General features: G+C 40.8%; 1 protein-coding gene and 1 pseudogene across 2 annotated transcripts; both read right to left on the reverse strand.

Moving 5' to 3' along the window:
- Nucleotides 1-80: 80 nt before the first annotated feature.
- On the reverse strand, nucleotides 81-11,945 carry LOC308422061 (vomeronasal type-1 receptor 4-like; annotated as a pseudogene). Its single transcript has 2 exons — nucleotides 11,892-11,945; nucleotides 81-639 (listed from the first exon to the last, which is right to left on the reverse strand). The product of its transcript is annotated as a vomeronasal type-1 receptor 4-like (transcript).
- Nucleotides 11,946-18,688: 6,743 nt separating this feature from the next.
- Nucleotides 18,689-19,603, reverse strand: LOC308421888 (vomeronasal type-1 receptor 4-like; the record flags this gene model as incomplete). The annotated part of the gene is made up of 1 exon (XM_080918357.1): nucleotides 18,689-19,603. Exon 1 carries the CDS (start codon nucleotides 19,580-19,582, stop codon nucleotides 18,689-18,691), a length of 894 nt encoding a protein of 297 aa, XP_080774483.1. The 5' UTR covers nucleotides 19,583-19,603.
- Between the last annotated feature and the right edge of the window lie 1,768 nt (nucleotides 19,604-21,371).

Genomic DNA, 21,371 nt, shown 5'->3' on the forward strand with positions numbered 1-21,371 from the left:
TGAGCAGACACAGCAGGGATTAGGAACACAGACATCCCTGATGATCAGGACAAAGCATCTGAGACCAGCATAACCAAGTACTAGAAAAATGCTTTAGTATTTAGTATTGTCAAATCATGTGTCACTGTGGAACCTGTGTAGAAGGAGAAAATGAAATCTGCCAAATAAAAGAATAGGAAACAGGTCATGAGAGTGAGAACCCTCTGGGTAGCTCTGATTTTTGCCTGGAATTGTTTGCTGACCTGGAGCTGTGAAGACAGAGGACACAGTCATGATGTTTATAGAGATGGAGAGCCATGGACCCACTCTCCAGCCCATGAGATCCTGGAAAATAACATCACAAAGAGCCATGAGAGAGAGGAACAGCCACTTGACTGTGTGCCTGGATGGCAGCAAGTTGGAGCTTATCAGGGAATTAAATATCCAAAAGAGGAGGAGAAAGGCAGGAACATGCCAGGCTGCCTGTGGTTTGAGCTTTGTCCAAAAGGTGATCCTGGGACTGATGGTGACAGCCTGGACCACACTGAGGAGACAGGTGGTGCAGATGGAGAGCCCACGGGCAACTCTTTCTAGATAAACTATAGTTTTACAACCAATATCACCTAGGAAGTTTCTGATATAAAAATTGTGGCTTTGTTTCTATACTTATGCAATAAATAATGATTGTATTTACAAAAGCCAAGTGGATGAGAATAACATCTATATTTTTGTCCTCAGGGCCCATGATGGCTACATACAAATGTCTCACAAATAAGATGTTGTTCCCTAAAACTGCAAGTCCAATAAATGAAGTGAAAATTATTCTCTGGATGAGAGATCTCTAAATCATTATCACACTCAGAACTAGGAAGTCCCTTTCAGAAACACAAGGAAGTAAACATGATGTAATTCATGCCGGTGCATGTTCTATTTTCTTTAGTGAAATGAACAGTGTATTATGTAAATGCAGAGTTCTTTGCTTAAAGTTGCCTGATTTTGTTCTTTTGTTCTTGTTTCTACCTACATGGGGATGATGATGTTGACAATTGGATGCCAAGCTGATGCCTTCACAAAAGGTAGTTCTTTATATTCCTCACCTCTAAATATTTTCCAACAAGAACACCCAAACAAAAAACAGCATTCTAATTTCTAAGTCATGATACCAGACATTGGATGCTTCCCATCTCAAATCCTCTTTGGCCTCCTGTACACACTCTTCTCTCAAGTATGCATAGAGCTAACAAAAAATTAGTAGTTTCTGCAAATTACTGTAATACATACCCAAACAGTGTTGCTTTCCAGGTAAGTATATGTGGCAGAATTCCATATCTGCAATTTACTTTAGCAGTTCATAATAAATAGAGTGATTAGGTACAATAGTACATAACTCATTTACTAGAAATAGAGTAATTAATTTTTGTTCCATATCATCTTATTTGAGGGATCATATGAAAAGAAAGCTACCCCTTACTTAGGTGCCATTCCTGACCATTCTCTAAAAACATTCACCCAAGGAAACATCCAGTCGCAGCTATTAGCTTAGGCATTGTTCCTCCAGACTCCAAACAGAATCACTTCCTAGTCAGTCAGTTATGCCATACTGAATAAATGACAAGCTGCCTCGTACCACACACTGATTTGGGTAATTTTCCATATGACACCGGTTTTCTGTATTCTCCTGTTGAAATTAAAGTAAGGATTAAAGCACAGATATATTCATACTGACCTTATTTTGATAAACTATAAAAAGTTTAATGTGGGAACCTTAAGTCTATCTGTCTTTCACACTTTAGTTTTCTTTACTGCTCACCGTATTTATTTGTGAATCACTTTCAGTTTCTCCTGAGAAGGTGTAACATTAGCATTCATCCTACAGCAATGGTACATGTGATGTTCTCTTCTTGATATGATTCCAGCCATGACCTCTCATGGCTTAGTGATGCCCACAGGCCATACATGTTTCTTCTCATGTGTGAATTCTCCACTGTGCTCTTTATTAGTCAGTTATATCAACCCCTCTGAGAAGATCTGAGAGATGTGTTAGTACATCTGTTACCTTGTATAACACGGTTATGAAATGTCTGAAAATGACTTGTGCATAAATCACTAACAGAGTGTTATGGTTCTACTATTCTATATAAATCACAGAGGTAAAATGAATGAAAAGGCCCTTGGTTGCTTTCATTCCTTAAAGCTCTGGGGAAGTCAATCCAATCTGGAATCCTCAGTCAGTAATGATTTCTGTGTTACTTTGCATGCACAGGGGAAATAGATTTCCAAGATTTCACAGATTCACTGAATATTGTGGACTATATTTAAAGTCATTTTCAATGTGCCAAATCTTTAGTTGCATCATGAAATGATCTTCTTATAACCATATATTTTAAATACATACCCAGTAGTTCTGTAAGATACCATAATGTTTACTGAAACTTTGTTTTGTTGAATACTGTCACTCCTGCACTGAAAAATTGATCATTTACATTGATTCAAGGAACTATCAGACAGACATTTATATGACTACTTCATTGGTCTCTCTCTCTGTCTCTCTCTCTGTCTCTCTCTCTGTCTCTTTCTCTGTCTCTCTCTCTCTCTCTCTCCCTCCCTCCCTCCCTCCCTCCCTCCCTCTCAGTGTTTGTGTGTGTGTGTGAAAATGTGTGTATGTGCCTGTGCACATATATCCTTGAGTACCACTTGTATGCCTAGTGCCTTCAGAAGTTAGAATAAGACATTAGATTCCTCAGATGTGGAATCATACCTTATTATTAGCTGCACTATTGGTGCTGAAGAATAGAATGAGGGAAGTCTGCAAGAGCAGTAAGTGCTTTTAACCACTGAGCCAGTCGATCAGTGCACATATGGACATTTTCATTAGCTCTCACAAGCTTCTTTGCCTCCATAATGTCATAATAAGTCAATTCAATTGAATAATGAGTTTTGCCATAAATGACATGGTGGAGGGTTATACATAACTCAGAAGCTAGAGTGATACCAAAACATTAGTAATAAAAAGTTCAGGATTCACAAAAAGATGTTTTGTGAACACTCAGATGTAAATTCAGTTTTTTTCTAATACATAAATACATCAGTGTTACTATATTACTGGGGTTCTATAAAAAGTATTTTTCACATGCAAATTATGTTTTGTACAATCTAGCTACATTTTAGGGAGTCAAGGAGTTGATATACATAATACTTAGGGAAGTTCCCAGCAAGCTTTAAAGATCTGTTTTTCTAAAATTGGTTGTTAGTCATAGTATATAGTCTCATGTCTGTTTCATATTATTCTCACATTTCATGGCTTACATTGGAACTAGGAAAGGAGAAGTTCACAATAAATGCACTCATAACAAAAGAAAAAAAGAGTGCACTATCCACAAAGTTACCAGATGTTATGCAGCTCAGATTAAAGTTCTCAATATTTAGAGGGAAAATCACACAGATTGTACAGAAGCTGTGAGAGCAAGATCTTCCTACTCCAGGCTTCACTGCGGTTGCCTCTGTCTCCTACCCCCGTCTGTCCTGTGTAAGCAGCAGCTTATACCCAGTGACCAGACATACTGTCCTTTAGTGCAGAAACAAGTCTGGATTGCCGTTAGTAAACAGCTCCATGAATCCTGCCACTGTTCTCTCTCTGAGTGACAAAGAATCTGCATCAGCCCTACAAGACTTCTTTCAATATTAAATGCAGTGCCATGCCCACAAAATGGCAGCACTGACCTGTGCAGTCTGTGCAGGGTTTGGGGTGTGAGTCTTCACAGCACAGCCAGGCCCTGTTAATCAACCTCAAGTCCTTGTGCTCAATCAAGGTGTCAGGATGTCCCCACCAGGAGTTTGGCTTCATCATGGGAACAGGCTCTTCTGTCTCCATCCCTGAGGGCAGCTCTGCCTTCTCCCTGGTGCTGTGTCACTTGTTGAACCCAGAAACTTTATGATTCCAGTTACAGTGCCTGTGAGTAAGGAGAAGGTTGATGAACAGAGCCCACAGGGTTCTGTCATTTTGGATTTTCTTGCTTCTTTCCCTTCATGTACCCTCAAACCAAGAAATACTTTAATAACGAAATGATCACATTTTGAATAATTTTCAAGCATGTTATTTAGTAATAATAAAGTATTATTGGGTACTACAGCCAAGACATGTCTTCAGTTTCATGTTCAGACATAGTACCATGGAGACTGTGAATCTGCTGTGCTCCCAGGACTACTTTAAATGCTTCCTGCATCCTTTATAGTTGGTCCTGGGGACTTAATTTTTCTTATATATTTTCTTTTGTTACTTAAAATTTTTTATATAATATGTTTTGACCATATTATTTTGACCACGTATTACCTTTTGCGTCTCCTATTTTATCCTATCCACCTAACTTTACGTTTTCTGTCTTGGGATCTTTATCACAAAAGCAATAAAATAAAACAAAACAAACACCAGAAAGAAAAAATAATGAAACAAATCAAACAAAAAAATTAAAAAAAACAAAATGACCCACATACAAGAACATAGATGATATCCTTTTGTTTAGACAATTATACCTGGCCATGAGTCTTGTCTCAGAGTGTGGTCAAGTGTCCCTTAGTGACATTCAATGGAGAAAATTGATTGCCCCATTTCCATCAGGCATTGAAGAAAATAGGTTTTGGCTGGCAATGGTGTCTTTTTCCCTTTTAGTGCTGGATTTCACATCATGTTTGAAACTGTGTAAGTCTTGTGTGTGCCTCCTTCATCTCCTTGAATTCATATGTGCATCAGTCCTGCTGTGTAAAGAAACTCTATTATTACATAGATACATCTTCCAGTATTTCTGCTTCCTCTTCTTAATATACATCTCTGAGCCTTGAGGGGAGGGAGTTGATGAAAACATCCCATTTATGACCAAGCGCTTCAAAGTCTCTGTATATTGTCCAGTTGTGGATTTCTCCTTTAACTTAATCAACTGAAAGAGGCTTCTTTGATGAAGGTTGAGCAATATGCTGATCTATGGGTACAGCAATATGTCACTGGGAGGTATTTTATTGCTATGTTCCTTCAGCACAATAATTTCAGTTTTCCTATAGACCCATGGCCTGTCTAGTCTCAAGTTATTGGCCACTTTAGCAGTGTCAGGTGTGGGTGGCATCTCCTGGGGAGGGCCTTAAGTGCAAATAAAAGGCGCTTGGTTACTTCCATGATGTTTGTGTCACTATTGCACAAGTATGTATTACAAGCATGTCACTATCATAAGAAGCAGCATTTGTAGCTATAAGATATTGATAATTAATTACCTTCCTGCTCTAGATGTACCTAGATTATCCTCAAACACATGAAATGCTAATCAGCAGGAGTGAAGCTTCTGTTTGAGAACCAGATTGATTTTACTTGTTTGATGACATGTGGTACCTTCAGCAAAAGGGCCTTAGGATCAGGTTTATGGAGAGCAAGCAATAAGTATGTCAATATTCTGTGATGTTTTGAGAGGGACAATGGGACACCCTAGGCCAATGACTTAAGATGTAACTCATTCCTGACAGTGAAAGTTTTCCTTGATTTCACAAAATGACTAGGTATGACATTGCTTTCTCCATTATATTGTGAATTCACTCAAATTTCTTTTCTATATGAACATAATTTAGAAAGCATTTATAGTAGTTGATTTCTGTATGCCTTTTCAAAAGGCACTAAAGGACCAGTATAAAATCTAAGTATCAAAACTAATGTTTACTGAGTGATGCTATAATCATCCATTACAAACAAAAGAGTGCTCATTAATAAAGGAAAACTAGTATACACTTAGTGACAATGTCAGAGATGGGAAGTTTTTAATCCAGATGTGGTGCTGAATACATTTGATCCTCATACTTGGGAAGTGGAGACTGGCAGATTATTCTGAGTTCTAGTCCAGGTTGTTCCACATAGTTAGTTCTATCCCATCCATGGTGAAATAGTGAGACTCTGTCCTAAAAACAAAGAGAAAAACAAAACAAAACAAAACAAAACCCACAGAAACGAAACCAAGACAGAACATCAAGAAAACCCTCCTCAAACAAACTTAGAGCTTGTACAAAATGATCTCCTTCATGTATAGTTATGCAAACCTGTAATGCCAGGGTTTCTCTCTGTAGCCCTGTGTGTGTGTCCTGGATCTTGCTCTGAAGAGTAGGCTGTCCTTGAACTCAGAAATCCATCTGTGTCAGCCTCCTAAATTCTGGTATTAAAAGCATGGATCATCCGGCCAGGCTTTCAGATGTTTTCCTAACTCATGGAATGTTCTTCCATCTGTCTAAGGTTTTTAGAGACACAATATGAAAACCTTAGGGGAAGCCCACCATAGGGTTGTCTGTTGTTGAACATGGGGACAGAGATGTATCTTGCATTTGGGGGTGACAGCTGGTATTCTGGTTCCCAATATTTCTGGTGTGAGAGAAGTTGACAATCTAAGGCTCAAAGCCTATCTGAACCTCCATTGCCTAGCAAAGAGAATGAAATGTTGCCCTTTAAAGGAATCATTTTGTGGGTTGCCCTAGAACTGTTTGTATTTGATGTTAATTCTGCTTCTTCAAGAATGGTAGCCCCCAATGTACGCAAGTGATCATGTACTCAGGTGATCTCACTGAACCTTCTCCCCATTCTGACTGTCAAATAAAGGCTAGAGCCAATGACTGGGCAGTGGAAGGAAAAGATGGGATATGAGGTTTCAGAGAAGCAGGATGAGAGAGAGTGAGAAGAATAGAGAAATAAAAAAGTTGAAGGAGGATTTATATATGAAAACAACACATTTTGGTTGTGTGTGTGTGTGTGTGTGTGTGTGTGTGTGTGCGCGCGTGCGCGCACGCGCGAGTGTAATTTACAATGAGAAACAACCTTTTGGATTTTATAGAATGATATTTTGAATAATTTGATAAGAATAGATTCAAAGAAAATTGACAAATTTTCAATTATCACTATTATAATAGTTACTACCTTGGTTTACCATGTGTCCTTAAAAGATAGCATTCCAAACAAAACTTATGAGCCTTAGAAAAGGGATTAGAGAAAATCAGCCTTACCACTAAGTTGGCTACCTGAACAACTTATTTGGATTGATCAATGGTCTATGACAAAAGAAAACTACAGGCATTAGGACAGTTAGTCCAGGAGCAGCTGGAGGCTCAGAATATAGAGTCTAACAGCCCTTGGAATTCTCCAATATTTGTCATTAAAAAGATGTCTGACAAATAAAGGATGTTGACAAATCTAGGAGCAATTAATATGATTATCCAGCCAAAGGGTTCCCTGCAGCTTGGAATCCACTTGCCTTCCTTATTGCCTAAGGAATGGCCTATCATAATGATTCATGTAAAAGATTGGTTTTTGACAATTGCTCTACATGAACATGATAGGAAAGGTTTTCTTTCTCAATACCTACCTTTAATAGAAGTGATCCAAAAAAAAAATTGTTGGAAAGCCCTGCCACAAGAAATGTTAAATAGCCCCACCTTCTGCCATTATTTTGTACAACAGCCTTTGGAGAAAATCTGCAAACAATTTCCTCAATCCATTTTTTTTATCATTATATAGTTGACATCTCATTGGCTGATTCAGGTATAAATATCCTGGAAAGAAAGTTTGGTGAAAAAATAAAACAAACAAACAAACATCCCCTTGTCTTGCTGAGGATTACAAATCACTCCTAAAAAATTACAAATGGGACTCTATTAATGATCTGGGATGTAGAATAACTCTAAGTTAGGTTACACCAGAAAGGGTACAAATCAGAAGACACCAAATAAGAACACTTAATGATATTCAGAAGCTACTGGGAGACATTAGTTGGCTGAGGCCTATAATTAGCTTGGCTATGCAAGAGCTATGCCATATATTTCAAACCTTACAAGGTGATAAAAATTTAAATAGCTCGAGGAAATTATCAGTCGAGGCCAAGAAAGAGTTAGCTCTGGAGGAAAGGAAATTACAGGGCATACATCTAAATTGTATCAATCTCAAGATAGAATACATCTTAGTTACTTTACCTTCTATTCATTCACTTACAGGAATTCTTATCCATAGGGAAGATAATATATTAAAATGTAGTTTTAGTAAATAGAGTAAGAAATTAAATACCTTCACAGAAAAGGCTTCTCAATTGGTTACAAAAGGAAAAATGAGACTTTGACAATTAGCTGTAACAGATTTAACTAAAATTGTGGTACCTTCCATTAATGCAGAGGATGCCTTGTTATGAGCAAAAGATGAATATTAACGAAGAACGTACAATACTTTCTTGGGAGAGATTAACAATGAATACCTTAAAAGAAAGCAACTTTATTTCATAAAATGAACTACTTGGATTCTCCCTAGTACATATAAAATTAAAGAATTCTGATTCCTGAGCACCTACATCTTACATCCTAAAAAATTACAAAAAGCAAGCTGTAAATCTAAAGATATAAATAAAATTGCTGAGAGTCCCTATAAATTGATTCAAAATCTGAATTATATTCAATACTCCTGATGTCAGATTTTCAATAGTCTCTTAATATAGTAACTGACTCTCAATATACAGAAAGGGTTGTTTTACACATAGAGACTCTTATTCAATATGATTCTGACTACACTATTTGCTCAACTACAACAAATGATCAAAAGTCGTAGTCATTCACTGTATAAAACACATATAAGATCTCACATGGGTCTGCCAGACCCTCTGGCAGAAGGTAATAATGAAATTTTATTTATCAGCCATTGATAGGAGGCTTTGAAATTCCATTAAACCCGCTATGTTAACAACAAAGTTTTTTTTTTTTTTTTTTTTAATTCCTATTACTTGGCAACAAGCCAAGAAAATTTTGATGCAATGTCCTATTTGCTCAATATATAACCAAACTCCATTTCCTGTTGTGGTAATTATTAAATAAGGTTCTGTTGCTATTGGTCTAGCAGTCTCACTCCACGGAAGCTGCTCCAGTGCATAGCTGGGCACCCAGATGCTATCACATGATCTGCAAGCCTCCCTCTCCACTCGGTTTCCTTACCAGGCAGTTCACTTCGCCCACCCTGGTCTATGACTGCCCTAACATGTTGTTTTCACTCACTTTCCTTTGGAGTGGTGTTGCCACGCTTTGCACACACACATCTCAACATCATGGCAGACTTTGTGCATTCCGCCACTCCACCTTCTTTGAACTCAAATAAGTCGCCACATCAAAAAACACACCTAAATACTCTGATCCAACTGGTATAATTTTCCCATCTAGATAAGTCAGATGATCCTGTACACTTCTATCCTTTATAAAATATTCATAACAACCTTATCCATATAGAGATGCACCATGAGAAACGTCCACATCTGCTTCCATGTTGCCTCCTCTTGAATCTCCTGCTTTCTCTTATACTTCTCTACTTCCTAGACTTTTCTCCACCTATACTTCCTTTTCATCCAATGATAGGCTCTACCTGCCTTGTTGTATAAAAAAATCATCTTACAATTACCTACAAGGAGTAACCCTAAAGCTGCCCAAAAAATATTTGGCAATTGTCTTCCATTCTAGAGAGTTTTGTAAACTAAAATATGTACATAATACTATAGACACATATTCATAGCTTCAATGAGCAAGTGCCATAGCTTAAAACTGGCTTAATCTATAGTTTTACACTTTTTTTTTTTTTTTTTTTTTTTTTTTTTTTAGAAATATGGCCTTTAGGGAATACCCTTACAAATTAAAACAGACAATGGTCTGGCCAATGTCTCTAATAAGATGAAACAGTTTTTTTTTTTTTTTTACATATTATAATATAAAAATATTACAGATATATCACATAATCCTACAGGACAAGTGATTATGGAGATATCTAATCATACTCTAAAAGAGGTGCTTTACATGTAAAAGGGGACATCAAAAACCCCAGAGATAGATTACATGCCTTATTAACCTTAATTAAATATTAAAATTCTAATAAACAAAAAACCTATGGCTGCTAAAAGACATTAGATTGTGGCAAAAGCCACTGAACTAAACTAAAGGATGCTCTGAGATCAGAATGGAAAATGTGTCATGTTGGGGGAGAGGTTATGCCTATGTTTCCATAGAAAACAAAATGCTATGGGTTTCTTTCAAGTTAATAAAAATGACACATGACCAAGGAAAACCCCATAAAGACCTTGGCTACAGACAAGATTGAAAGATCAACAAAATAGATGATGTGTATGTGATGATATGTATGTCTCCATACACTGAAACAGCTCTGGGACCAACTGAGACTTAACCATCTATATACAGCCAAAACCACTTGTTGGGCAGAAAATTCTCTTGGTTTATTATTACATACTATACTTAATGACATGTGGAGAGCCATTTTGGCGGAGTATTATTAATATTATCCCAGGACATTTTGGGACTAGCCGAGGCAGGAATCTGGCCTGTGCTACACCCTGTAAGGGCTATTATTGAGCACATCTGCATCTGTAGCCCTAGGCAGGTTCTAAGTTTTAAGAATAAGGCTTTAAGGAAGTACATTTATGTCTGTACTTTGGGGTAGGGCCTTTTAGAATGCAGCATAGGGAAGTACGTTCGTATTTGATGCTCCAGGCAGTATCCTTAGAAATACAGGGTGGATTTTGGAATGTAGGCACAGCAGTATCCATTTTTGTCTCTGACCTTTTCACCTGACTTCCAAGATTGTTAACTCATCTGATCCTTTGCTCTGAACAATTGTTACCATTTTTGCATGTATTAAAACGGTTTAAAAAGAGAGAACAAATTAAAAAAAAAAAGCTTTGCTTTGGTCACGAGGCTTCAGCCTCTAGTCCTGCCATAGTGGAGCTTTAACTAACTTGTCTTTTTCTTTCAATCCTTACTCTGGTTCCAGGTGGGCCTCTTGGGAGTTCTAGCTGGTCTCAGACAATGACATAACTGGAAAATTATATTGTAGTTTGATTATATGACCAAACTAACCTCTAGAGAAAGGCAGTTGTCTTTCTTAGTTGATCTTCTTTAATAAATATGTATACCTTGTATGTTCAATATCAATATCAATGTCTTTACATATATACATACATATATAGCTATGTATTACTTGTAAGCTTTATATATTACAAAATAAGAGAGGAGAGAGACAGCCATGACAAGGTTTACACTCTGGGATGGTGAGATTCTGGGACCCTCCGTTCTAGCTCTTTGCTTGACTCTACACCAATTACATTAAAGCCATTTCCTCTAAAGACTTGCTTTCAAGACATTTAACAAGTAGCTTATGCCCATCTGGTCTTTCAGTTGTTTGCAGTCAGGACTTCAACTAAACCATGTACTTTCTCAGCACATAGAGACAAAGGCAAATAATGCCAGCTAGCCCTCCTTTGAAAAAAAAACCAACTTTCCTATTTCCCTTTAGACCCACAGAAAAGAAGTTTTCGCCCCAATTCATCTAGAAGCAAACTATAATAACTGTTGGCATTAGGATAGCCCCCTCCCCCAGCAATGGCTCCACCCACAGGTGACAGGAGCCTAGCACATCAATTGCCATGGAAACAGCCAAAGCATTCCCAGAAGACATCAGTTCTAAATCCCATCTCCACCTGGGAGCAAGTGACGTCACTACCCCTACAAAAGGCCGAAACCCTTCCTTCTCTCTCTCTTTCCTCTTCCTCTCTTCGCCCGGCCTTGACCCCTGCCCTATCCCGTTCTATTAAACCTCTCCACGTGGAACCGTGTTTGGTGTGGTCTGTCTGGGCCTAGGCGAGAAATCTAATTTACAACATTGGTGGCCCGTACGGGGAGCCAGATTTTCTCGTGACCAGTCCTTGCCGGCCACTCCAGCACACCCCGGCCCACCCCATCGGGCTCGGCATAGCGGCAGCTGCATGGCGGGCACTGTGGTTGCCTATTCCTCTTAACCGAGGCCACTGCCTCGAGTTCCCATACTGCCTCTTGTTCTGCTGACTGCCGCAGTGACCGTCTCCCGCCGCTGCTGCCGCCGCCACTGCCGCTGCCACTGCCGCCGCCGCCGCCGCCGCCATGTGCAACCCGTCTGCTGCCACAGCTGATCTACCAACAGCTGCCCGACTCACAGACTTCCAGCACGTGAGTTGTCGCCATTACTAAAGCTCTAGACACTTGCTGGCCACTGCTCTGCCACGTGTGCCAATAGCTCCTGCCACGCGGGCTGCTGAGATAGATCAGCCACACGCCACACGGTTTCACTTTTCCTGATACCAGATCGTGGCTAAGGCTCCCGCACAAACATCGGCAAATTGGTAGGGATTGTCACTCCAGTTGGTGGAGAGAATCCCCGATTTCCCAAAAAGGCCTGGCCAGCTTTTTCGGGCAAAGAGGGTTACTTCTCTATAGCCACAGTTTTGAGACAGACATTGACCATTGAGAAGCTCGTTGGGAGTGCCCTTCACTCTTTTTCCCTTCCCCCAGGGCTCTAGCAGCCGGTTCACTCAGCCGAAGTCCAGGCCTGGCGAGGGCACTCTCTGCCAGATCCAGGATCTGGCGAAGCCACCAGGAGTCCGAGTGACGACTCGCGACCCCTGCGCATAGGCGAAACTTTTCTACCGAGTTTCATCCACTGGGACGCTGGATTGGATGGCTCCGTAGCCCCCTCCCTGTACCTTCCCAATGGGCAACTCAGTGTCTCAAAACGTGTCACCAGGCTCCCCACTGGGATGTCTCCTGGAAAATTTCAAATCTCTAAAACTAACACCTCAGCTAAAGACATCAAAATTGATACATCTCTGCAACAATGTTTGGACTCAATATCCACTAGATAATAACTCAAAATGGCCGAAAAATGGCACCCTAGACTCGTTAATTTTACGAGACCTCCACTCATACTGCCAACGATCTGGTAAATGGAAAGAGGTTCCCTATTTATCTATCTCCGCTCTAATCCTTCTCTGTGTTCTTATAACCCCACCCACCTCCTTCTAGCAATGAGGCAATAAGGCAGATGACACCACAGCTCTCGATCCAGCCAACTAGCCATCGCCGCAAAATCCAAACCTCTACCTCAGCTTCTATTCATGTTATTCTAAGCTTTTCAAAACTCCCCTCCACAGCCAGACTCACATGTGGACGTGGACACACCACTCGGCCTCAAGCACCACTGCCGGTGCCCCTTTCCTCCCTTTCTGTCCTCTTCTGTGCCGCAATCTTATAGTCTGATGTTCTATGCTTTACTATGAGACTCACTAATAATTTACTTCCTGAGGAAAGCCAGCGAGTTTGGGAGCAGGCAAAAACGCATGCAGACGAAATCCATCAAACAGATACAACATACCCAATTGGATCTGAGGCAGTACCTGACCAAGATCCCCGATGGGATTACAATTCCACGAGTGGTATCTTGGCCAGAGACAGGTTCATAACCTGCCTCCTGGCTGGTCTCCGCAGAGCAGCCTTAAAACCGGTAAATTTTGAAAAGCTACAAGAGGTTTTCCAAGACAGACAAGAAAACCCATCCCAATTCCTAGAGCGCCTCACAAAGGCCCTGTTACAGTACACTAACTTAGATCCTGAAAACCCAGAAGGTAAACAACTGTTAATGACATATTTTTTTCCCAGAGCTACCCCGACATAAGAGACAAGCTTAAACGGCTGGAGAGGGGGCCCCTAACTCCACAGGCAGAAGTCTTGGCGCTGGCCTTTAAAGTGTACCATGGGAGAGATGAAAAGGCTCGCAAACAAAAGTACCATATGCTGGCACAGGCTGTCCGACCAGCCACTGCTACAAACTCCCGGCCTCCGAGGGCAAAGGGACCACCAGCTCCCTGCTATAAGTGTGGTCAGCAAGGTCACTGGGCAAAAGCCTGCCCTAGCCCCCGCAAACCAAAGGGGCCATGTCCTAGATGCCATCGAGAGGGACACTGGGCTGTAGACTGCCCTTATGTCGCGCAAGACAGGGGGCATCACACCCAAATAACTCTCCAGCCGATCTCCTAGGCTTGGCTATGGACGATTGACGGAGCCTGGGCTCCCTTGACACGACCACTACCATTACAAACAGGGAGCCACGGGTAGCTATCATGGTATGTGGGCGGCCCATCTCCTTCCTCTTGGACACTGGGGCCACTTACTCGGTCCTGACGGAGTTTTGGGGACCCACTTCTCCCTCCCGTTTTCCTATTGTCGGGGTAGGAGGACAACCCTATCTCCCTCACCAAACCCCACCACTTAATTGTACCTTCAGGGGCATACCTCTCACCCATTCCTTTTTGGTAGTGCCTACATGTCCTGTCCCCTTATTGGGAAGAGACCTTCTAGTAAAGTTGGGAGCTTCCATTTCCTTTGCTCCCCCCACTCGCCTAAACCCAAGCTCGCCAGCAACCCCTCTGCTTCTCCTCCTATCCAGTCAACCTATTAACACAAACATGTTTCCTTTACCAGCTTATCAGGTAGACCCCCGAGTCTGTTGCTAAACACTCTTCTATTGTCATCCAATTACTAGACCCTACCAGGACCCTTTTAAGGTGATTCTTGAGACACCTGCAGCTCTTTTACTACATACAAGATCCATGAGATCCCAGGTGGGAGACTGGAGTTGTCGGTAAGCTCTACCGTAAAAACCAACCAGGATCCCCAGTGAGTACTATCAAAATTCAGAGAAAATATGTTTCAGTTGCCCAACCCCTAGATATAGAAGGGGTAGGAAAAATAATCAAACACTCCTCCGAGGTCCTTACTTCCTTAACATCCCCCCTCATGAATGGCACCAGCTTGTCCTTCCGCCTTTTGCTTCAGACTTTGACATTAGCATACAAGCTCCTTAATATCACCCGACCTGGTCGTTTTAAAGACTGCTGGCTATGTGTTCCTCCTGGAACAAACTCACAATTGCCGCTCACAGCTTCTCCAGTAATGTTGCCCAATAACCTTACCTCACCCTTCGTCAGCTGTCCCGACTCTGATGTTGCCATGACCCCTTACCTCTCCTCTATCTCTCTTCTTGGCATGGCAAACTGTTTTAAGGCATCTGGGACACATCCTGTAGGAATGTTAGGCTCCTTAGACTGCAATATGACCACAACCCTTGATACCCCATCTCTGCCACAGTGCCCAGTGATCCAAAATACATCAATCCTCTGTGGCATCAGGCATATCATCGTTTACCTGGCAGCTGGTCAGGAAGCTGCACTTTGGTTCTCCTTTTCCCCGAACTAGGAGTAATCCAGGGAAACGAGCCCCTGCCAATCCCAGTCGTCAATATGATAGCTGCCCGACATAAGAGAGCAGTTCAGGTCGTGCCACTTTTGGTAGCTGCAGGAATAGCAGTAGGAACTAGCACTGGGATAGCAGGAATAACTACTTCCATGACCAAATATAATGAGATCACTTCCACCCTCAACAACAGGTTTCAAGAAGTGTCTGAAACTCTGCTCACCATCCAAAAACAGATAGATTCCCTGGCAGCCGTGGTTCTTCAAAACCGACGGGGGCTGGACCTTCTAACAGCTAAAGAAGGTGGCCTTTGTCTGTTCCTCCAAGAAGAATGCTGCTTCTATGTCAACCAATCCGGGATAGTGAGAGATAAGATCCAAGAGCTACAATCTGACATACAAAATTCCAGGGAACGTGAGACCTCCAGTTTCTGGACCTTCGAAAACCCTATATGGAAGTGGATACTCCCCTTCGTAACCCCTCTTCTAGTCATCTTTCTAGCATTACTATTTGCTCCCTGCCTTATCAATCTTGTCTCTACATTCCTTCAACGACAGATACAAAAAATTTCTAACCAAACCATTAATCAGTTCCTGTTGCAGGACTACAAGCCATTGCCTATAGAAAATCCTGATGTTAATGATTACCAAGTGGAACCCGATGGCGAAAACCAGCTACACCCATACGACGCCCCAAGACAGCAGGAAGCAGTTTAAGAGACCCGACGCCCCTATTCCCTTTTCACCATCGGCTTCCCTACCCTCCCCTTTTCTCTCTTTTTATATAAGAAAAAAGGGAGGAATGTTGGCATTAGGATAGCCCCCTCCCCCAGCAATGGCTCCACCCACAGGTGACAGGAGCCTAGCACATCAATTGCCATGGAAACAGCCAAAGCATTCCCAGAAGACATCAGTTCTAAATCCCATCTCCACCTGGGAGCAAGTGACGTCACTACCCCTACAAAAGGCCGAAACCCTTCCTTCTCTCTCTCTTTCCTCTTCCTCTCTTCGCCCGGCCTTGACCCCTGCCCTATCCCGTTCTATTAAACCTCTCCACGTGGAACCGTGTTTGGTGTGGTCTGTCTGGGCCTAGGCAAGAAATCTAATTTACAACAATAACTGGGTTATGGTTTTTTTATACAGGCTTATTGAGGTAAGAAGTTATTATAACAGAATCATGTAGGACAAAAGAATGAACTAAAGGGCTGCCATTTCTCCTCACTGGGAACCTGCTGAAGGTGAGAGCTGGGTCCAGCCTACTAGGGTTAGGATTCCCAGTTTGTATTTGTATTTGGGAATCCTGTGGTTCTCAGCTTCAAGGAAGCATGGCAAAGTTGTCAGTGTCTGTCAGAAAAGTGTGCAGTCTCAGCCCTTGGAGTGCAGCTCACTTCCTTCATAATTATTTTCTTTGCTTAGTGAAATGAGACAATTCAAACCAGATTAGATTATATAAAAGGCAAATTTATCTGGGAAGCTGCTCTCTGGTGGGGGAGTTCACTGACCCCAAGGACTGAGGAGAGGAGAATCTCTCTGGGGAAAGGGGTATAGGCGAGAAGGGGGGGGGGTGTGCATGCAGAGAGAAGAGTGTGAGAAGCCAAAATGTCTGGATTTTATAGGAAAGAACCTCTCTGGGTAGCTCAACTCTTGGGCTGGAATGTTCAGGATTGGGGGTAGGGCATTCCAGGTAGGGACTGAGGGGGGTTGGGAGAACCTCGAGGCCAGGTCTGTTTTGGTATGTAAAATATGCACTTCAGTCCCTTGTTCTGGGGTCTGAAATAAAATAATTGTATTTAGCGTAATGTCTCAGGTCCATGATAGTGACAGGCAATGTGTCCAGCTTATAGAAGTTATAAATTTTGAAGCAATGTTTATACTAATTTAATTGCCAAATCTCTGTTGAGGTATCAGAAGGGCAAAGTTTTACTCCATTTCCAGATTGCCTTTACTATCTGCTACATATTTACATATTAGAACATATTTTTATCATGTATTAAAAATTTAAATGTTTGTTCTTATTAAGGTTTTATTTTATTGTTTCGCAATCTATTTTAACTTTTACAGAGAATTAAAATAACAACCTTGTTTGCCTGTTTGTCTTACAGAGGACTCTGGTTCTTAATTCTACATTCACATCATGGGACACATGACAGCCTGTAGCTCTAGTTCCTAGGGAACCAATACTCTTCAGGCCTGTATAGACATGTCTACATGGGGCATATAATTACATGGGCAATATACATGGATGTAATCAGAAAAAAAGCTATTTAGTAATCTGCAGCACAATACAATACACACCAGTTACTTAAAATATTTTGTGTACAGTGCAACCAAGCAGAATAAAGATGGTACTCATCATTGTAAAGTAGAGCCATGCGGCTCTCAGTGTTTCCAGTCAGATATGACATAGACATTCTTTTAAAAAATAGGATAAGAACTTATCTCTAGTGACTCAACAATTTCATGTTCAACAATTATATCAGTAAGTATTTTTTGGAATGTGTCCATCAGATTCTTAGACAGATGTCATTATCTTACTGTATGGATTCAGTTTAGGAAATTAAGTGGTGATGTTTCATTTAAGTAAATGTAGAGTGAAGTCCTTCCCGAGCTCCTTGGTGACACAGAGCCGCACCAGGCTGTGGAGAGCACCGGGGCAGTGACAAAGGGCAGCTGCAAGCCAGGCTTCAGTCACACTCACGGAATCATTTCAAAACAGAAGATGCAATTTCTAAATTAACACAGTAGCTATAGTTGAGTACAAAATAAAACTGTACTGTGGATTTGTTATCTAATTTATTCCGTATCTCCAGTGTTTATACCTGCAAAGAACTTTCACAAATATAGCACCAATGAAGTCACCCAGGGCATTTAAGTTCTGTGACTTGTACATTTGACTTCTATTGACTGAATTCACAGTATGTATCATTCTTTCATAATTCTATAAAATATTTTCTACACATGGATACTTAACAGACACTTTGAAGTCCAAAACACCCTGTGGCATTAATATTTGGAATGTACATTGTCTAGTATAAGCTATGTATTTACTAGATTAACATGATCAGAGCATTATGAATTACACAAAATTTACAAATTTCATCTGCATGCTTCTAATCTTGGTGGTCATAAAACCAGTTTTACAAATCTTGTTAGACTCATTTCTCAGTGCTAGAGCACTGTCTGGTCCTCCAGAAAAGCCAGGCACATTTCCAGCAACCAGGCACTGGTTCAGAGCAATCCCTGTAACTTCAGTCAGTCACAGGATGTTTGATGTCCAAGACCCCTCAGGCACAGGGCATGTGTGTGCTGCACAGTTGTAAATGCAGACAAACTCTTCATACACAATGAATTAATACAAATACAGAAAGGCTTAAAAAATCCCTTCAAAACAGTGGCAACTGTAGAATAGAATTCTCTATCACTGCAGTTTGCAAAGACCTTTTTCTGTCAACTTCAAGGCTGTGAAACAACAGGAAGAGTTTCTGAGAATAAACATACACTTAGTATACTTTTTGAGGTTTCTTACTCACAATATTGCAGAACTGAGATTTATTTGACACCTTTTGACATATAAATCAATGATATTTTCTCAGTTTCTTTCACTAAGCATGCCAGAATTTAGCCAGAAGCCCATCTCTGTGAATCAGTACAAAGGGGCTAAAAGTTGCATAACCAAGGGTCAGAAAATCTCGAGTATTTTCTATCAAGTTATTTCCCCTTAAAAAGATGCTTAAAATTAGAGAAACGGCACAATCTGCCCAATAGAAGAAAACAAAGCAGAGCATCAGAAGGAGGACACTTTGAGCAGCTCTCAGCTCAGGGGGAGTTCTGTAGAGAAGCTTGGAGTTCTGAAGGTAGAGGACCTGCTGGTGGTGCTTGTGGAGAAGAAACACCATGTAGCCACTGGCCCCGCCCATGGCACCCTGGAACACTGCATCTCTCAGGACCATGAGGGTGAGAAAAATCCATTTTATTTTCTGACTTTCTAGCTTAAAATAGCAATAGTTGTCATCATTTTTATTTTGTGATATATTCAGACCTGTACTTGTGATGGAATAGATTAGGTTCACACTGATTAGACCATTGAGTATCCAAAAGAATGAGAAGAATGGAAGGATGTGCCATGCAGACTTTGGACTGAGCTTCCTCCACCCAGATCCTCTGGGACTGATGATGATGGCCTGGACCACAGTGAGGAGACTGCTGGTGCAGATGGAGAGGCCACGGGCCAGTCTCTCCAGGTAAACAATGATCTTACAGCCTATATCATCTAGGACGTTTCTTAAACCAAAAGCTGCTATTGTCTTTGGCAATCCTTTGGTAAGAAGAATTATGATGTTTGTAAAAGCCAAGTGGATGAGAATCAGGTGTATGGGTTTCTTCTCGGGGCTTTCCCACAAACTGAAGATATAATTCATAGAAACAGACATGTTCCCTAGAGTACCAACCACAGTTACAAAGAGGGAAAATATGTCCTCAATATACTTCAAAACCATTTTTTTCTTCCTAGGAAGAAAAACTTGTATCTAGGATGCAAACAGTTTTTGAAGGAAGCCTTTGCAATTCTAGACATAGGTCTGGACACATTTTGCACAATAGCATTTTCTGGAGTTCACAAAGCAGGGACAGACACATGTAATGTTGCAAATTAGTTCCCTGAAACTTCTTCTTTCTAAGGCCTCTAATATATTTTGAGTGCACAGACAGAGAATTTTGATAGGTGGCATTTAATCTAAAATTAAAAAGAAATATTTTTGATCTTTATACTAGTAAAATTGTCTTGTTCAAGTTTGTGTGTGTGTGTGTTTGTATCTGTCTTTCTGCTTACACAAATTATCCTTGTTTTGTCTCACCATAGTTCAATTCCAACTTCCCATTACCAAAAATTTTTCCTCTGTTTCTCATTTTTCTTATTCCTATTAACCCGCCCAAATGCCAAGTCTTTCCCCACATCACACATAGACACTGAGAAGTCCTGCTGTTCAATACTTGATTCCTCTCTTACATTTAGTAACTTTTCTTTCCACATCTCTCTTTCTTTGTTTGATATTCCTTTTTTATCTGCATCTTGAAGAGTGTAACAATTTCTAGATTGGCATTTGACTTCAAAGCTTTATAACTTCAATGTCTACATCTTGATGTTTGTTTTTATAGGGATCATTAGATTTCCATCTGCAAGAATATTTACTAAATATTTTTAATATAATCCTCAGTGTCAAGTTGTGAAACCTTTCCAGATATAATACCACAGTTAAAGCTGTATCACCAGAAGATATCCTGAAAAAAACGTTTATGTGAAAAAAAATTTATGTAACCATCAGGTTGCAGCTAGGGACAGTGCCTTGTACAATCCTGGGATACTTCCTAGAAGAGTGGGTACCAGGGTGCTGTGATCCCATTAGATGAACCAGGGCATTTCTGATCTTAATGAGGGACCTCAGGATTTCTAAGGGAGCATGGAACACCTAATGGATGAGGTGTTGCTAATGAGTAAGATGCAGAAGGGGATTAATGAGTTGTTAGGTGCTTCCCTGAGATGAGTGAAGTTTTTGAGTTATGAGTTCTCAAAATGGCTGTATGCAGTACAGTGAGTTAGGACATAGTGTGTGAGCAGGGACCCTCCCATCTAGGAGGACATGGTGGCATTTGCCTTCGTGGGTCCTTGCGAGCAGTGGTTACACCAGTTTGCTTTACAGCCCGCTTCTCCTCCTGTTTCTTTTCCAACCTGTTTGTCAGGCAGCAGCTTTGTCCTACATCAGCCCAAGCGGATTCCAGGACTTAGACCTCTGCAGGGTGTTATTCTTCATGTTCAAAACTCAGTTCTCATCTCTCAGGGATTTATGATCAGCTTTGACAACTCACAAGATTGCCCTAAATGTCTTTATTCTTCTGACCTCCTACTGTCCCCTTGGGAACCTAGCCTGTTGCTATGTTTTGTCCCAAGTGGCTTCAAGGCTCTAGAAATGTCAGTTATTGCCTTTCAACTGCCCTTCTGAACAATAGTTAATTCTTGCTTGTATCAGAGTCATAATATCATCCTGAATATCTGCATATAATGAACTATGCTCCAGACATTAATAGGAAGCTCATTGGCATTTGTTATTGTCTTTAACATACATATTAATTTTTTTTCAAAGACTAAAGTCTGTAAAAAATGCTGCAATCAATAACTTCAAGTTCTGGTAGAAAATAATAAAAATTTTCTATTTGCTTAATGCTAGCTTGCCTGGCAGAATCCTCCATTTCCGGTCTTCTATGCCTGTCTTCAAACTTGAAATCACACAT

Source organism: Micromys minutus (assembly GCF_963924665.1).
Source record: "Micromys minutus genome assembly, chromosome: 6".
In the NCBI taxonomy this organism is placed as follows: domain Eukaryota; kingdom Metazoa; phylum Chordata; class Mammalia; order Rodentia; family Muridae; genus Micromys; species Micromys minutus.